This window comes from Camarhynchus parvulus, chromosome 4 (genome assembly GCF_901933205.1).
Source record: "Camarhynchus parvulus chromosome 4, STF_HiC, whole genome shotgun sequence".
NCBI lineage: Eukaryota > Metazoa > Chordata > Aves > Passeriformes > Thraupidae > Camarhynchus > Camarhynchus parvulus.
Genome location: NC_044574.1, coordinates 38789888 through 38808638, shown reverse-complemented (window position 1 = coordinate 38808638; position 18751 = coordinate 38789888). Strand labels below are relative to the sequence as shown.

Below are 18751 nucleotides of genomic sequence, written 5' to 3'. Positions count from 1 at the left end.
CCATCCTGGTACATTTTTTTCCACAGACAAGAAAGCTGCCTGCAAAGAGAAAATTTTTGGTTTTGAATCTTGCAAGGACTTGGTACAGGTCCCTTCAGGCTGAGTCCATATTATTCACAGACTGGTGGCCTCTGAGGGTCTCAGAGGTACGACCATTTGTCCTCAGAATGATTCAATCTATTATTTTCTTGAGAATGGATCTTTCCTTCTTCTGAGTACTAAAATGAGAAAAGAAAGAAAGTATCCATTTAAAATTGGGGGTACTCATTTCCATCTGTCAGCATAACAAATGGCTTTGTTTTTACATGGCAAAACATTTGTTCTCGTAACTAATACAGACTAATTGTTGGGGGTTTTTTTCACAAATTTTTAAACTGGGCAATCAATTTGACAGAAAGTCTGTTCTCAATTATGAAGTGTGAGGAAGGCTTGTTCAACAGTTGCATCCTTGATTAACTATGTACAAGTAATTATTCTAGCTCAAATGTGTTCCAAAACTTCTCCTTTGTACCTTCTGTCCATTATTTTATTTCTGAGGACATCCAACGTGGGACTATTTGCTTATGCACTTGTCTCTTAAGAGATTATTTTATAGAATATAAGCATATCTAATGTTAAAATACTTTTCAGTGTTTTCATAGAGTTTGGTGGATGATGAAAATGGTCAGGGCTTTTATTTATTTAGAATTTGTGTACCTACTCTGTGCTTGAAAGCCTAACTTGAATGCATTTTGGGCTTGCCTTCCTTTCCTTTTGTTATTCTGGTGGAAAATTACAAACTAATGCTTAGGAGGGAATACTGAAGATTTTGTTCATAATAGTTCTAATTTCTCAGTTGCTTGCTACTGTTCTTCACTTGCAATGTGGAATTAATTTATGACAGTGCTTGCTTTTGCAAAATTATGACTTCAGTTCAACGTTTTATAGATTTGCTACCTCAGTTAGGGACTCACTTTGCAAGGTGCATAAACAGTGTATTGTGGAGCTTCTGTGCTTCCTTTCATCATCAAAATGACAAGTAGTATCTCTTTGAATGTATGGTTCCAAGAAGTATCTATGTTTTCAACTCTTTCTTAACCTTCAGATCTGTTCACATTTGCAGAAAGCTTCCAAAAACTTTCAGTGCAAACAGATTTGAGAGTTACAGTACAAAATGCAGTGCATGCTTGGGTTTAACTTGCAGAATTTACCTATAAATGCACATTATCATCTTGTATTATAAGTAGAAGCTGATTTTTATGGAAAGACCTGCAAGTCAACAGGTCAAGTGCTGAAAACATTTCGGCAGAGGAAGATGACGTGTATGCAATTACAATGCAAACTTCCTTTGTTGTGTTAATGAATATGAGCGTCAGTAAGGGCAGGAAAAAATGCGTGAGTAAGACAATGAAAAGAGACTACTTAAATTATCCGTGGTGGCTTCTAATATATAGAAATTTTTGCTGTACCTGCTGAAGTGTGAAATATCACATTGCCTTGTTTGGAGATAATGTTAACTGTTGCTTTCCAAGGTAAATAAGACTGAAGGGGGTAAATGGTCTGCATTTCAACCCACAACAACCAGACCTCTGGGATGACCAAAATTCCTTTGCTCTTTTTCCTCCTCTCTTTACATTTAGTAAAATACAGGGGAAGTTTAATATGTGTGTGTTTATGTACATATATATATATTTATATGCATAAGTTTTTATATCTAAGAATGTATACATATGTGTGTGTGTGTACATTTATAGTTATATAGATGTGCACACATATATTCATGTATGTGTATATACATGTCAGGAGCAGTCTGCCTCTTTTAAAGGGACCAGCCTCACCTAAAGCAAGAACAGCTGAATGACATAGAAGCATGGCAGCAGAGGCCTCTTGCTACTATGACAGCCTGTTAATCTAGTTTGGCTTTTTTCCATGCAATGAATTTGTAGCTGTTTAATGCAGGTCATATTTCCTCCACTACTCTCTGCTTTATTTCTAACACACTAAAAGCTCTTTTGAAGGATTATATGTTAATAAACAGAACTGCGTGCTACATTGTAGCTCTTGAACTAACTAATGCCAAATTCTTTTTTTTCTTTCAATGAAATGTTTTTCTTTTTGTGATGGTCTATAATGTCCAGATTCATTAAAAGTAAAGCACACTATCACTCTGCCGGGGAAAAAAAGCCCAACTTATTAGAAAAGCTTATGTGTTTCTTCTTATATGTTTAATGTATAGAAGTTAAAGTCTTTTTTGATCTATGTGTTCCTTTCAAGATATCACCGTTAAATTATGGAATTTGCACAAAGCTGGGATAATATGTGTTGTCCATAAACTACGCTACCATTGTTTACTAAGATAAAACTGAATATTTATGAAACTTTTACTAGCTAGACCACTTAAAAGAGTAAAAGCTGGTCAATCTCTTACCTCCTTTGTTCTAGCTTGTTCGTTTTACTAGTGTGCTTCTCCCTTAGGAACTAATGCTCAATTCCTAGAGAGATGAGACAGACTCTTTGTGCCATAGTGCAAGGCTGCAGGCTGAGCAAAGAGTGACCTAGAACTAAGGCACCACAAAAGTGCCTCACTGGGGAGAGTGACTGTGCTGTAGCTTATCCTGCTCTGGCCTCAGGCTCCCTGCTCCTCTTGGTAGCAAGGTCTGCTGGGAGCTGTGTGCTCACCTGAGCTTGTTGTGTGTTTTGTAGACAAGGATGAGTGTTCCAAGGACAATGGGGGCTGCCAGCACGAGTGCATCAACACAGTGGGAAGCTACGTCTGCCAGTGTCGGAACGGATTCGTGCTACATGAAAATAAACATGACTGCAAGGAAGGTAAGCAGGAAGGCAGTGGAGTGGTTGGTTACAAAACTGTCTTGCAGAAAGCTTTCCTGCAGCTCTCCTTTCAAACAAAAGAAAGGAAAAAAGTTCTTGGTAATGGGGTTTCAGACATTTGGGCTTAAACACAACATCCCTCCCCTTTCCTATCCCTTCCATCCCCAGCATTTGTGTGGGCTGAGTTTGAGGTCCACAGGAACGAAGTTTGGAAAACTTGGGGTCGTTGGCACAGAGTGCTACTTTCAATAGTTCTGTGAAGTGTAGAATATTTAAAGCTCTGATAAAGTATTTATCTAAGGCTGTATTAAACACAGGGGTAGAGTTTCTGGAGAGAAGCCTGGTAAAGTTGTGATTAGCTGCTATCAGTAGCAGTTAGTTTCCTCACAGCCAGGTTGAAACGAAATCTACCCTTTCTGAGTTTGTTTTAGGCGACCTATTCAGACAATCTAAGTTCCAGTCAGAGCCCTGCACATCTTTCTTCCTCTTGTCTCTCTCAAGGTGTGGCTACCTTCAAGAAAATATGCTTTGGGACTTAAGTAGAATTTAAAATCTCTGCAAATGAACCTCAACTGTCCAGTATCATGAGAGCTGCTGTAATGTCTCAATGTTTTCTAGCATGGATTTAATCTGAGAGTAAAGACATGCCCTTTATGAATTATTTGCATTTTCACTGGTTTTGGAATGCTACTTGCCTACTCTAAAAGTTGGTGTTCGTTTTTTTTTTTTTTTTCCAAAAAATTCTCTGATATGTAGAAAGCAAATTGAGATTGCTAAAAGTAAATACAAAAATGCCTTCTTTTAGTTCTGGGTGCTAGTGGTTTAGTTGCAAAGTCAGCAACTAAGCTGCTCTTTGTACATACTTACAGTTTAGTCTTAGCTGTTCTCACATTGTGTATATGTTTACCTAGAAACTGTAGTTTACAAATCAAATTGATTGCTCTGTAGCTGCAGTGAAAATTACCAGGCAGAGAAAAAAAGAAATTGTTTGAGAAATTTCTTTTGAAATTGGAGTAGTGAGATTTTCATATGGATTTACACACTTATTGTACGTAGGATGGGGGGAGGAATGGGAAAGTACTTGATGAACTTTTAATATTTATCTCATTTTTATTCTTGTATAAGACTTTTTCTGAAAAAAAGCCATCATTGTAAACAACAGTGTATGTTTCACAACAATCCATAACATGCTGGGTTAATGCTCTAAAGCACATGCCTGAGGGGAGTAACATGACTGTGCACTCTGAAAAGCATGCTTACCTGTCTTCCTAAAGATCCTTTCCACTTGGTGGCTGCCCTGACAAAAAATAGTACTTTGTTGACTACTTCTGAATGCTGACCCCCGGACTAACTGCTGCTATCCCTGTTGGCACAGCTGAATGTGAGCAGAAGATCCACAGTCCCAACGGCATCATCACGAGTCCCAACTGGCCTGACAAGTATCCCAGCAGGAAGGAGTGCACGTGGGAAATCAGTGCCACCCCTGGGCAGAGGGTCAAACTGGTGAGTCTCTGCCTTCCCTTCCTTTTCAGCTTTTCTCCTATCAAATCAGCTTCTCAAATGACTACTCAATGATATGAAACTGTTTCTAAACTTTACTGTCAGTTTGCATCCCAGAGGTAAACCATTTTAAAAATTTGCTGAATCCTGTCCATTTCTGGCCAACAGGGACTACTCAATATCACAGAGTTGTGATTTAAGTTTATAGTGATTGGAAGTACTCTCTACAGCAAAGGCAGGAGGAACTCTTTCCTCCTGTCAGACTTTACTATATCATTGTTGCAACTCATAAAACTTGTGCAAAGTTTTGGCAAATATGGCAGAAGCCATTTACACAAATTCCAATATATAGAAAAAGCAAAATTTTGAGTTATGAGCAGTCCTCTACACACACCTTTTCCTGTTCTTTTTTGAGGAGGGAAAAAAGATACAAAAACCCTGGGAATCTGGATTTCTCATTTTAAAGTGGTTTCAAATTTTAATGTAAGTAGAAGAGCAGCCTGGAGTAGATTTGTGAATTCTCTGTCCAGCTGGCTGAGGGCAGTGCTGGTGTCCAAAGACAGGCCTAGGAGAGCTTAGATGGCTTTGAAGGTTTACTGAGGTTATGTGGCCCCTATATGAGGCCAAAGGCACAGTCCTGCCAATAGGGTTTTTGCTTTGAGCTCAGCCCCAGCATTTCTTCTGCAGCTTACTTGCAGGACAGCCACAACAAAAGCTGGCCTTACATATATTTAGACTTCTTAAATTGATTTTTCAACTGTTTTGGAGCAAATAAAGTTAAGGACAGAGATGTCTCTGTTTCAGAGGTAGAAGCAATAGGCAGTACTCATGCAGGGATGAAAGGTGTGTTCCAATCTCATAACTGCTGACCTTAGCAAACCCTAACCCCTTATCCTGGTTTTGGCTGGGGTAGAATTAATTTTATTCATAGTGGCTGATATGGGCCTGTGTTTTGGATTTGTGCTGAACAATGTTGATAATACAGAGATGTTTTTGCTATTGCTAAGCAGGGCTTACACAGAACCAAGGCTTTTTCTGATGGAAAGGAAGCTGGGGTTGCAGTGAAAGCTGAGGGGGAGACACAGCCAGGACAGGTGGCCCAAACTGACCACAGGGATATTCTAGACTATATGACATCATGCTCAGGATATCAAATGGGGGGAAGAAAGAGGAAGGGGATGGTATTTGGAGTGGTGGTGGGGCCCATGTGATGGCTGAACACCTGCCTGCCCATCGGAAGCAGTGAATTCATTCCTTGTTTTGCTTTACTTGTGTGTGCAGCTTTTGCTTTCCCTATTAAAATGTCTTCATCTCAGCCCACAAGTTTTTCTATCTTTCACACTTCCAATTCTCTCTCCAGTCCTAGTGGTGGGGGCAGTGAGCAAGCAGCTGTGTGGGGCTTGGCTGCTGCCTGGGGTTAATCCACTCCTGTTACTGGTGCTGGTGTGGGATTGTGCATTGATCCCTGTTTGCCAAAAGTAAAACAGTTGAAGTTACTGGAGGGAATGGTGATCATGGAGAATGAGTGGTGTGCATGCTCTGTCCATTCCAAGGGTGAAAAATAGGTTTCTAATTCAGGCAGTCTTCTCACTGCTGCTTCTGAGCAAGTATTCTTCATACTGGTTGAATAAACTAAAACCAGACAGGTATAGGCATGTTACTGTAAAAGCTTTCCCCATACTTATACCCACAGCAGGAAAAATTCCAACATTCAGATATCTTCAGCCAAATATTCCATGGTCTACTTTACAAAGAAAAGGCTTTTTTTTTAATTGGTTTTTGCCGATGGAACTGGAAAAATAGACAGAATTTTACTAGATAGAATTTTCAACAACACCTTCATGATTTAGACTCTGAGTCTGCTCTTCTGTGCAAACCAGTGGGGTCAATTACTAAATTCTATGTGTACAATAACTTTGTGTAGAGCAGCAAAGTCCCATATCAATATTATTAATACCATAATTCCACATTGGGTGATTTTTTTTCTTTTACACCATGTTTAAGTTTACTTTTCATAGTTTTCTTGTTCAAATTGAAGAAGTGAATTAGTTACTTCATGGTAAAAAACCACAAGAATTGTGAGGCTGTGCTTTCTTTTTTGAGAGGGGTGTGTGTATAGAAACTAATCTTTTGTTGTGGTTGCCCTCACTCTGCTAACCATTGAAAAGTGTCTTCCTGAACGGGCTAAATTAAAGTATTTGGTGCAATTAAAAACCTATGAAAAAAAAGAGTATGCACTTCAGAACTTTTAAATGAAGCATGTAGATAAAGATGGCTTTGAAAATGTACATAGCAGAGAGACTGATTTCCATGAGCTAATCAGCCGGATGTTTATAAGAGACAGACTTAAGTGTCCCCTCCAGGCTGCTGTCCATAAGTGCCACCAACGTATCGGTTGAGTGGTGTAGATAGAAAGGGCAAGATGGTCAGAAGCTATATGTAACATTTCTGAGCACCATTCCCACTAAGGAGACAAATCACATGGAGTTAAAATAGTTATGGTGGGGTAGGAATTCAAAAAGTATTTGTCCCAGGAAGAGAGGTTGTGATTTAATTATACTACAAACTTTATTAGATCATTTGCGAACTCTGTTGGCAGCAACTATTCAGTTATGGTTAAGGGAAGTTTATGTCAGTTCTCCTCTTTTGAACCTGCAAGGAACTGGCTGACCTTTAAAAAACTGAGACTGTCTTTGGGTATTTTAAAATATCAGACATTTTGAAATTTTAAAGGACTATGTGCATTAAGACCTGATTTTCCTTTAAAAAGCAAGTTTTCCTTGCATTCTCTTTGGAATTGCTAGAATAGATTGCTACACCTACAACAGATTTAGGACTTTTTCTGGTTGTGTTTGAGGGACCCAATATGACATATACCATGCTTCTGCAGGCTTGGGAGTCCCAGTGAGAAGTCAAATATTAAAAACAATATGTGTGCCTTGCAGTTCATAATGAGAGATGCTTCCTGGAGAGGGTTGGTTTTGTTGGGGGTTTTTTCATGCTGGTGAGAAGTGAACAAAACAGATCTAATTTTCCTCTAAAAAAAATGAATTTCTTCAGGCTGCTCTTGGATCACGCCTATTGCTCCCATTGATTCCAAGCTGGCTTGACTCAGCACTGTGTTTAAGTAACTCCCTTACTGAGACTTAGTCTCTCAGCTTTCTGGGGTTTTCTAAGTCCATCAGATTTTATTTTGGTATAAATGACAACACATAGTTGGCATCATAAAAGTAGGATGGCTGACCACAATTTAAGAGCAGCAGGAGTGACGGCTGTACAGCTGATTTCATTGCCTCTGCAGTTTCAGTCCCTTAATGTAAACCCCAAACTTTCACCATGAAATGAACCTGCATCTGCTGCATCATGCAGCTCTTCACATAAAAATAAGTGTTATTCTGAATATTGAAGTTCTCTGGGAAAAATAAACCACTTTGTGTTAACTCTTTAGGTCAGCTTTTAATATAAATTACCATTGCATTTCACACTCTCAGGGTTCCACAAGTGGTTTGGAAGATCACATTTGTTTTGATGTATCAGAGAGAATGCTTAATTGTGATATTTGCTCGGTATTTGATAGTTCAGTTTTATTCTTTTAATTATTGTTTCTTAATCCTTGGCGTTGTGAGGTTTTGTTTGGGGCCTTCTGGGGTTTTTTTCATAAACAGTCAGCTACATGACTACTCGTGAAAGCATGTGTACTTGGTGGTTTCATGCTGTTTTGTTGAACAAAATAGATTTTGAATTCCACCTTAAATTGTTGCTTACTCTATACAAAATTCACAAAGATGTGTATTGCCTTCACAGTGTTTATGTGAGGAGAAATTACCAGATACTAAGCTTCAGGGTTGTTGAAATTTAGCCCTGGTCAAAAAGTCTTATCTGAAAAATCTTAGATGTCCCCTTGAAATAAATTTGTTTACATCATTCTAGTCTTGGAAGACAATCTTCCAGATCTGAAATGTGGGTATTAGTTGTATGTGTGTTAACAGTTTCTGTCAGGCATGGCATTCACTTTTTGGAAGTGCCTGAAGTTTATTCTAACAAACAACACAATTTTGTTATTTTTCACAAGGCTTTTGCTAGCAAAAATGTGACCTTAGCATGAAGGCTGAAGCCTGAAACGTCATTAAGTTGTAAGAATAGAAAAACAAATTTCTAAAAAATAGATTAGAAAATACAACTTTCATGCATAAACCTTCATGTGGAAAAGTCATTCTCAGAGGATTTAGTTGCAGTGTGATGTAGGTTTTAGAAAAGGGCAGGGGGGGAGCCATTATGGTTTGCAGATGTTTCAATCAATCCTCAACAAGGCAAGGAATAGTAATTTCTGACTTTTTGCTGTTTTGAATGCACTGTGAAATTTGGAAAAATCCTAAAAACAGTGCAAATTTAGCAGAAAGGCAGTAGTATTCTAGATTAAATATAGATTAAATATTCTCTTACAGGTAGTAGTTGTTATAAAGATGGTAACGCCTTTCTGTATGAAGGATGATGCACTCTTGAAGTTCAGTGTCTTAATTTTATTCCAATAAAAGTTCAATAAGATCAATATGTTATTCAGATCTACAGACTTGTAGAAGCAGTAATGTTAAATCTGTCATTTTAACTACATCCTTGTATTCTATAACATATTAACATATATATGTATGTACCGTGTAAATATAGTCCCACAATGGGTAATTTTACTTTTCTTTCCCCTAGACCTTCAATGAATTTGAAATAGAGCAACATCAAGAATGTGCTTATGACCACTTGGAAGTGTTTGATGGTGAAAGTGAAAAATCGCCAATCCTGGGACGCTTATGTGGCAATAAAATACCAGATCCTCTCATTGCTACTGGAAACAAAATGTTCCTCCGCTTTATTTCTGATGCTTCAGTTCAAAGGAAAGGCTTCCAAGCAACTCACTCTACAGGTCAGAGATCAGGATGTGCTTTTTACTAATAACTTACCCATTGTTCTTTAGTAGTAGATATGCAGACTTTTTTTTTTTTTGTAGGAGTCGGATGAGATCACAGATGTAACAGCTGTATCTAATGAAGCCTTAAGCCCAGTAGGAAAAGTCTGAGATTGCAGAAAGTATTCTCTAATATTTTAGATATTCCTGTCTCTCTCTCTCTCACATTGGTGAGAAATTAAAGGGTGTTGAAATAGAGTCAAATAAGAAATGAGGTTCCTCAGGATTCATTACTTGAGATTATAAAAGATTGAATATCTTTTCATTGTATTTGTAATGACAGCACTTAACTGGGACATGTGATGCACCTCCATTACTTTCCTGTTCTAACTTCAACAAAAATCTGGATTTCATGTAAACAGATATTTCTTTCCTGTAGCGCTTAAAAGGAAAGACAAACCAAAGAAGAATAAGAAAAAACAACATTAAAGACTTTTTAGGACCTTTAGAATATAATGTTCTTCATATTTACCATCCAATTTTCTTGTTTGGCAGAAGTCACTGAAGTTGGAAACAGTGGTTTGTAATTGCATTTATAGAGTTTTTGGTACATTTTCAGTGTACAGATTTTCCCCCTGATGTTGCTTGGCTTACAGTGGCCTCTAGTGCTGAACCTCTGAACATCCAGTGCCTGCAGTAAAACAAGGGGATTTGGGGCTTTTTGGCATTTATTTTAATCTTCAATTACAATGTCTGTCCATACTTTCCAGCGCTCATTCTTATTTATCCAGGCAATAAATAATTCAGAAAATATTTCATAAATACATCTTCTAGGAGATAAGTTTTAATGACAGGCAATAGTTAAGAATAGAATTATAAAGTTAGTGAGTTTTATTACACTGTAATAAAATTTAATTATATAGAATAAGATATAAAATATAAATTATATAAAATATAATTATAGTAATAATATATTATCTGTATAATATATAAAATATATAATAATATAATTGTAATATTACAAGGTTAACCTAATATGATATTACCAAAAATATCCATTAAATTGATGTGTAATGCTCAGCTAAAAAATCCTTATATATATCAGTGCTGGCATTTTGTTTTTTTTTTCCTTCTGATTTGTTCCAAATAATTCAAAATCTTTGGTAATTTAATTTCCCTTTTAGAGAAAGGAGACAACTGCATATCTGTTGTCTCCTTTTTGGGCCTTGAAAGTGAAAAGTTTAGCTACCTGTAATTCAGTTTGTTTTTCTTGTGGAAAATCCTCTTTTACAAGCATGCAATGTTTTGTGTTCCCTACTACAGCAACATTTTCCCTTAGATGCAAAATTGGATAGAGTAATAACTACCCATTTTTAATTACCTGAGAGTATATAGTTAAAGGTCAGAACTCTTGCTAGAACGGGTGTTGCAAAACTGCTGTCTCATTTATTCTCCTCACTTTCAGTTTGGAGAATTGGAGCAGTCAGTATGTGAACAAAGTTCAGATGTACTAAAGACTGCAAGTTTTGTTATGACCTGCTGAATTTTATGTACCTTAAATATAAAACCATTTATAGCATGGACAAGCATGTGCTTTTCTGAGAAACTGAGAAAAATAAAATCTACCCAGATTTTAAGAATGCTATAAAAAACTACAAAGTTTGCCTCCTTAAGAGAGGACATTTTTTTCTGTCAGTGGCTGTTGCACAGACTGCTCCCTGAGATGAGCCCTCATCTCTGGCATGTACCTGGAGGTAGCGTTTGAATGAGGGATGGCTGAGGTCTCACAGTCTGTTCCTCCAGCCTTGAGCCAAACACAGACTCTCTGTGAGAATTCTGTGAGAATTTTACCCCTGTGCTGTGGGCACATGTGAATGAGCAGACACCTAACAAGTGTACGGGTAGAGGATTGTACTCCCTTAGTTCATCTTTTCTAGGAAAAAATGGTTGATGGTGTGCAATGGGAGCAGATAAGGTTGTGTTTGATCCTGTATACCTGTGCAGACAGACAGGGAGTACTGAAGAAGCTGCTCCTGTCACTTCTAACATGTTGGCAGAACTCAGTCACTGAAAGGACTGCTGTAACACAGCAGCAGTGAATGAGTAGCTGGATTCTGTGCCCAGAGCTATTCCTGCTGCTGTATTCCTGGCATCTTCATCATTTAATGGCCCCTTATTATTCCAGTGGATGCTGTCAATGATGATTTCCCTTCTATGACACTTTTTGGCTTGAAGTGCTATCCAATTTCGAAATTTCCATTTAATATTTCTGAAAACAGGATAAAAATGTAGCAGCAAATACAGTAAAGCTTAAAAAATAAACTGGCTAGAAAGGCTTCCTTGGGTGGAGCAAAATTTATAAAATGCTGTTTTGAAAGTGCAACACAGTTTTAGAAGGAGATTCTGTCATATTTTCCCCTCTCAGAAAAGGCATAACCTATCCAAGAGGAATTCATAAAAATGCTCCTGACAGAACATTAAACATCATTGCTCAGGGAGTGATCTGTCTGCCCTAACTCAGGCATCTAGTTCTCTCCTGGACAGCTTCATTTATGGTGCCTGGCTTCCAGCCACTGCTCTAGGAGGTTGCGGATCTACTGTAGGTCCTATTCGTGTCTGTCAGTGCTGGGAGGATATCTCAAACAAATTTGAATATCTCAGATGTCACTCAGTTTAGATGCCTGTGTTGCTTCTAAAATAGGTGTAATAATTCAGTATGGGAGTGCTGAATCAAATTTATAATCTTGTTTCATTAGCTCAGATGGTGTGGGTTTAAGCTTTTCCCAACTGTCTGGCTTGTTAAACAGTCAGGAAACTACTGCTCAATTTGTTCTTGTGTTTGAAAGAAGCCCGAAAGTCCCCAGAAAGGTCATGAAACACGAAGGGGTTTTTGTGCCTTAGATGATCTAGAAAGGGTCTTTCACTGAAGGTACCAAATGACCATGGTTTTACAAGTTGGACATATTTCCTTACAGTTGGAAGCAAACATCCTGCCTACAGCAGGGCAGCTGTGCCTGCACAATGGGTCAGCTCTGGTACCAAGGCTAAGCAAGCAGTGCTGCCCGGCTCTGCGCTGTGCCTGTCCCACAAGTCCCACTACAGAGCCTCATTGTGCAGGCTAGATGTGGACTTCTGAAACTGCAGCTTAATTCTTAAGAAACTGAAAATTTGGCTTGTAATTTCTATTCTAAAGTATGAGGCTTAATCTGTGAGAGAAGGGCAGGGGAACAGGAATTGGATTGTTCTGTGGTTTTATGGCTACAACTATCCTTTAAGCTCCTGTCCTCTGTAGCAAGCAGAGGGAAAGAATGCAGGCAGTTCATTAAATGTTGTCTTGTTTGCAGCTGTTTGGTGTCTGAGGCAGTGAGATGTTCCTAATGTTGGCAAGAGTCCAGTCAAACAAAAAATAAACCCAAAACAAACCCCCTCTCCCCTCAACAAAAAAAAACCAAAAAACACCCAAAACAACAACAAAAAACCCCAAATGAAATTCAGAATAGGGAGAAAAAACAGTAAATTAGAATATCAGTGAGAAATAACTGTTTGAACTATCTTTCTTGCCAATGTTTTATCATGTGCTCTTATTTGTTCTTTAAGAGCAAAAAAATTGAAACTTCAGATTGAACTGGTCATGCATAATGGATTATTCATAAATTATATTTCCTGGTTTTATTCCTTCATTACCCTATTAAGAAAAAACCCACTCTTTTTAAAAAGTAAGGATTTGGTCATTACTATTATTAACTCTTAGCTGAAATGTGACTCTTCACAATATAATAGTGCAATTGGTCATGTTTAGTGTGGGTGGATCCATGAAGTAAAATTCAAAGGATCTCTTCACCAAAGCTTAGAAAGATTTGAATCTTGCTCTTTGTTTCAGGTTACTCTAAAACGATCAATCAGTAATATCTACATATTTTTAAATGCAGGTAAAATTATCTGTTTATTTTTAAAAATTGAATCTAAACTTGTGATTCTCAGTATTTTGTTCAAGCTCATTTACACTTGATGTTTTTATCAAGTGGTGTAAGAGATGATTTGTTCTTGATGAGAAACCAAAACAAAATTATTCTGTTTGCATTGAAATCTTCATACATGTAAAGTAAAAAAGCCTGTACCCACCTTTTGGAAATATAATGCATTTTGGAAATAATGCATTTTTTTCTCTTAAGTACAATTTTCGTCTGTTCTTTATTGGGTTCTAATGACACTTATATGTTTTACACCTACCTTATTCACATTTACACTAGAGCTAATTAATATTTAAATTTTGAACACTTTAAGCAGTTATAAACAAGTCTAAAGCCCCACATCCATTTTGCAACTGTGTACAAGTAGAGATTTATGCTAAAATAATGGTTTTGACAAAAGGCGTGGATCTCCTGCCAAAGGCTTTCAGCTCAAGAACAGCCTTTCAGCTACAAGAGTTTATCTGGTAGCAGCAGCTTTCTCCTGGCCCACTCTTTTGCAGAGAAAGGCCTGCCCATGAACTACACAGCAAACAAGGCAGCAGGCTTTGCAGTGGTGTTTAGTATTGAGCTGGCTCTCCAGGTACCACGTTAAGGTTACAGCTGACACTACTGTGAAACAAGAGTTTTGCACTCAGTCACTCACTACAGTGTGCTGGAGCTGATCCTCCCCTATCACTTGCAAATGGTGTCATTAACTCCTGTGGAAGCACCACCACTGAAGTGTGGATACCCTTACAGTGGCTGTCTTGCTGGCCACAGGAATCTTTCCAGTGCCTACTCAAAGACTGTCATACTGCTTTAGCCACTTTTCTTTGGTGTTCCCTGTCTTTGTCTTTCACTTGAAAATTATGAACTATGTTCAAATCTCTCTAGTTATAAAAGAGAATTTATATAAGAAAACTCAGAATGACAGAGTTCTATTCATACTGTGTAGTACTTCTCTCTCAGCTTGTTTGATTAACCTGCTTGTGGCATTAAAATGCACACAGCCTGAATGAGACAGGTTATCTATGAAAAGAAAACAAAAATTTGCACTGAATAAGCTTCTTCATCTTCTTTCCCCCTCCATTTAGAGTGTGGTGGTCGTTTGAAAGCTGAACTGAAGCCCAAGGACCTGTACTCACATGCTCAGTTTGGTGATAACAACTACCCGGTTCAGGCAGACTGCGACTGGCTGCTGGTGGCCGAGCGTGGCTCCCGCGTCGAGTTGATGTTCCAGACTTTCGAGGTTGAGGAAGAGGCAGACTGTGGCTACGATTACGTGGAGCTTTTTGATGGTCATGATAAGGCAGCAGTGAGACTTGGTCGATTTTGTGGATCTGGGGTAAGTAAATAGGTAGAAACATTTTTATTTTTCATTTCTACAAAAAGAATAAGAAAGGCAGGGCAGAGGAAGGTAAAGGTCATGAGATTCAGTTACAACACCTTATAGTAAAGGTACTAGATTATCCACCTCATATTTTAGTGAATAAATTTGCAGGCTTATAGTGCAAACACTCCCTTGAAATATTTTCATCAATAAGTTCTTACGTATTTTTTGACCAAAGTATTGTAATGTCATGTTAAGCTTTAAGTAGCTGGCAGTGGCATGTTTATGAGCACACAAATAAAAGTTAGCAACTTTTTTTCCTTATATAGAGGGAAATGCACCAGTGTTGAAAATTACTACATTAAAGTTCTTTGAATTGGAAAGAAGCCACATTTTAAAGTAGGAGGGGCAGTTGGGAAGTATTTATAGTATGCTCATTGACTTTTAAGTCTGATTTTAGGAAAAAAAAATATGCTCCTAACTTGGGTGATTAATATGGGCCTTAAGAAAGCTGTGAAATCCTATATGCATTCTGGCACATTTTAACTGTAAGAGATGGAGGAAGTTGGCCAGAGGACACCCTGAAAATGCTGTATCCTATTTCCCATTTTAGACTTGCATTGGTCTGCTGGCTGCCTGCCATGGGAAAACTGGTGCAATGATCCCATAAGTCCTCATCAATTCTTTATATGTGTGCCAGTGCATGCACACTGTTGTACATATACTCTTTGCCTAGATAAAAGGCTTCAAAGACTACGTAAGATGACAGGAGCTCTTAAGTAATCAATTATGTGTCACCTTTCTCAGCCTCTGAGCTGGATCAAACATTTTAGTCATTCATACAAGTTATCTGTAAACTGGCTTAAATCCTTTTAGTGCATTTTTGAACACTAATTAATGATGCACAAAAGGCGCTTCCACTTGTGCTGCAGGGGATGTATTCTAAGGGAAATGCTACAACTGAGTCTAAAGTCTACTAATTCACACAAAGCAATATTTTTCTTTGTTACTGTATTTTACAAGTAAAAGGGCAGCAAACCAGAAAATGGGCTGAATTATTTTCTTCTTTTGGGGGCTCTGTGTGGAATGGTTGTGCATTGGTGGTGGTTTGGTTCTTATAAGTTGTAAAAGAATGGCTTCAGATGCCACATAAGATAGATACAATTAAATAGAAAAGCTGTTGAAAATAAAAAGTGAAATTATCCAAACTGGAGTGGGAAAATAAGTATGTTAGTACATATTACCACCTTCTCAACTTTAGAAGAAGGCTTTGGTAGTTCAGCTTATACTTCTGATCATTGTGCTTCAGTAATAACACAGCATCGTGAGGGCTGTGAAGAATAAGATAGAAAGTAGGTATTGGCCTCTGTTTTTAATCTAAATTTAGAATATTGTATATGGTCCTGCCCAATCACTTTCTTTCTCCAGCAGAACTAGAGAAAAAAATAGGAGTTAGGTTATTTCCTCAGTCTGCCTCTAGACTTAACTGAGAGCACAATGAGATAGAACTGTTCTGACTGATGATGTCAGATGGCATTGTATGAGACACAGTGGAATTACATGATGAGGTGTAGCAGGAAAAGAGAAATATTCATAAGGAGAAAAATAGTGTATGAATACACAGAGTGGACAGATAATTTTTTTTCTTTTATTAATTTATTTTAGCCACCAGAAGAAATTTATTCAGCAGGAGAGTCTCTTTTGCTTCACTTTCACACTGATGATACAATCAACAAGAAAGGATTTCATATACGATACAGAAGTATAAAATATCCAGATAGCGTGCACACCAAAAAATAACACAAGAACCTCTATGCCAGAAAAGAAGAGTGAGAAAGAAAGAATGCACAGTGAAAAGGAAGGAAGGCGTGTCATTTTTTAAAAAAACTGAAGTCATTAGCACAAATTATTAATATAAGTTCAGTTGAAATGCTGACTTATAATCCCAGTGACTGAAATAAAATAAAAGAAGAAAATCACCTGTCCCAGTGGAATAGTCAAGAGGACGATCTGCAGGCTCCATACTTGACTGTCTCTGCAGAGCTTGTGAAAGGACTTGGCATGCAGGGAGGATAGAAAAGCTTTTGTTCATGGTCCAGTATTTGCTAGAACTGCGCATGGATTCAATCAGTTTCATTCAGGGGAAGTGACCCTCTAGATCATTCTTCCTTCTGGCAATTGTATGGTGTCTAGAAGGAAAAGAAGCTCTTTTAGGTCACACACTCAAATACTGTCCTTCTACCTAGTTGCTTTGACTTTGAATCCTGCGTATGGTATGTACAAGGACTTAGAAGAAGATACGAAATGGGAAGGCCTTCCTGCCTTGTTCTGTATTTTTTACAAATTCACCTGTCATATCAGGTTATCAGTGTTTTGAAACTGGAAAATCCTACTTCTGAAATGTAACTGATCTATAGAGTATTTTGTTTTACTAATGACTGAGAAGTCTGAACTGTTATATCAGTCATCACTAGTGACCAGTCACTAGCTGACTGAATTTTAATGGTGTAAGCATCTGAAAATGTTTGGTTTACTGGTTAAGTAAGCTATCTCTGATGATGTGCTCTTATTTTGCACTGAATATAGAATGAGACTGAAATGAGAACCTGTCCTGAATCAAAATCTGTATCCATGAGAAAGAGAAATGGTCAAGGATCATCTGAAATTCCGCCTACTGAATTTTTTTTCAGCAGTACATTTGAAACCACTACTAGGCTTTATTTCTTTGGACCTTTTTGTGAATGAGCTATTTGCCTGATTCAGTTACTCAGAAATGAAGCTGCAGTAGTGTCCAAAAGACAAGTTTCCCAAAGAGGTTTTTGTTAGTTTTCTTTCCTAAGAGTAAGACTATCCATGGTGGTGAAAAAAGCAAAATGAAACAACAGACCCAGGATCTTTTTGATATCAAGTGTGAATTCCTATGGTGCTATTCCATGAACATTAAAAAAAAAACAAACCAAGAAGTTTTAGACTTTTGAGCCAACAGTTTGCAGATCATGAATGTCTCACTATACCTGGCTGCATCTGGAGAAGGAAGGCTTTACTGCTCCAATGGAAAGTGGGTTGCAATGGCAGTGCTATTCCTGTGGAACAACTACTATTATTGCCTTAGAATCCTCGCACACAATCAGACAGATCTTCCTGTAGATACACTCCTAATTTGATAAATAATTTGACAACTCGAGCATCTCTAGCATACACTTACAAAAGGATCTTCAAGCAAAAGCCCCATCTGCAGAGAGAGATCATCTGCTGTAAATACAGAGACCTGCTTTTGATGTAGAGATATGTTACATTTAGAACTGAGATATTCTATGTGCTTTAGGCCGTACATGGCTCTAGTCATAATGTATATGCATTATGTAAGTATTGTATGAATGAGTGCTCCAGGAGAGTGAGAGGTATTGTATGGGTGAATATGGAATTGTTTCTTTATGTGCCAAGTTCTATCAGGACCCTGTTTGACTGTAGCAACTTTTCTTTAAAGGCTTCATAGACAGATAACAAGGACTTCTAGTTTGCAAGAATCAAGTTTAAATGAAGTATTATGTTTCACTTACAAGAAATATTATTTTGATATCCTTTGATGTAAGTTGCTACTCAAATTAGCTTAGTTTTTGTTTCCTTCTATGAACATACATTGGCACTAATAAATCTGACCTTTTTTTATAAAAATAAAAACTGAATGTCTGTATAGATCTCTTTGCTTGTTTTAACAGTCCTGTTATTACTCATATATATTTTTCTTTTTAAATAGCTGATGTGTGTGAACTTCAAAAGCTTAATCATTTCTGTGTTTTTATAATGCTGCTCCACTGTCCTTTGGCTCATTTTTCAGGTTATTTGATCAAGAAATGAACTACAAACATTTTCTCCAAGGTCTTTTACTACAAAGTTCAGGCAGAGATATTACAAAAGTTAAAAAAATAAAATGTGTATTTTTGATGTTGTTACATAATTTATCAGCTGGGTGGAATTCCAATGCTTGAATTTCTGAAAGAAAAGCAAGCAGCAGCAGAAGCAGTGTCTCCCTGGCATGGTTAATCAAAAGGAACTGGAAAAGCCTGAAGCTGAAAGCAAATGCAAGTTTCCATTCTATCTTATTTTCCACTTTTCTGTTCTCATCTCCCCATAATATTATCTCTCTCTGTTTGCTAAAGCTTTTATTTTCTCTAAATTTAGCTTTCTTATTCCCCTCAGGATTACTCTAATACTCACAGGGTTGAGTCAAGATCATTACTTTTTGGAAAGATTTCTTTTGTTGTT

General features: G+C 37.5%; 1 protein-coding gene across 1 annotated transcript in view; it reads left to right on the top strand.

Annotated features, from left to right (window-relative positions):
- Positions 1–18166, top strand: part of TLL1 (tolloid like 1) — a 126985-nt gene extending 108819 nt beyond the window's left edge. Inside the window, exons 17-21 of the mRNA XM_030947157.1 lie at positions 2683–2808; positions 4184–4311; positions 9010–9223; positions 14250–14500; positions 16151–18166. Of these exons, the coding sequence (XP_030803017.1) occupies positions 2683–2808; positions 4184–4311; positions 9010–9223; positions 14250–14500; positions 16151–16285 (854 nt within the window). The 3' untranslated portion in view covers positions 16286–18166. The remainder of the gene's footprint in view (positions 1–2682; positions 2809–4183; positions 4312–9009; positions 9224–14249; positions 14501–16150) is intronic.
- Positions 18167–18751: the final 585 nt, after the last annotated feature.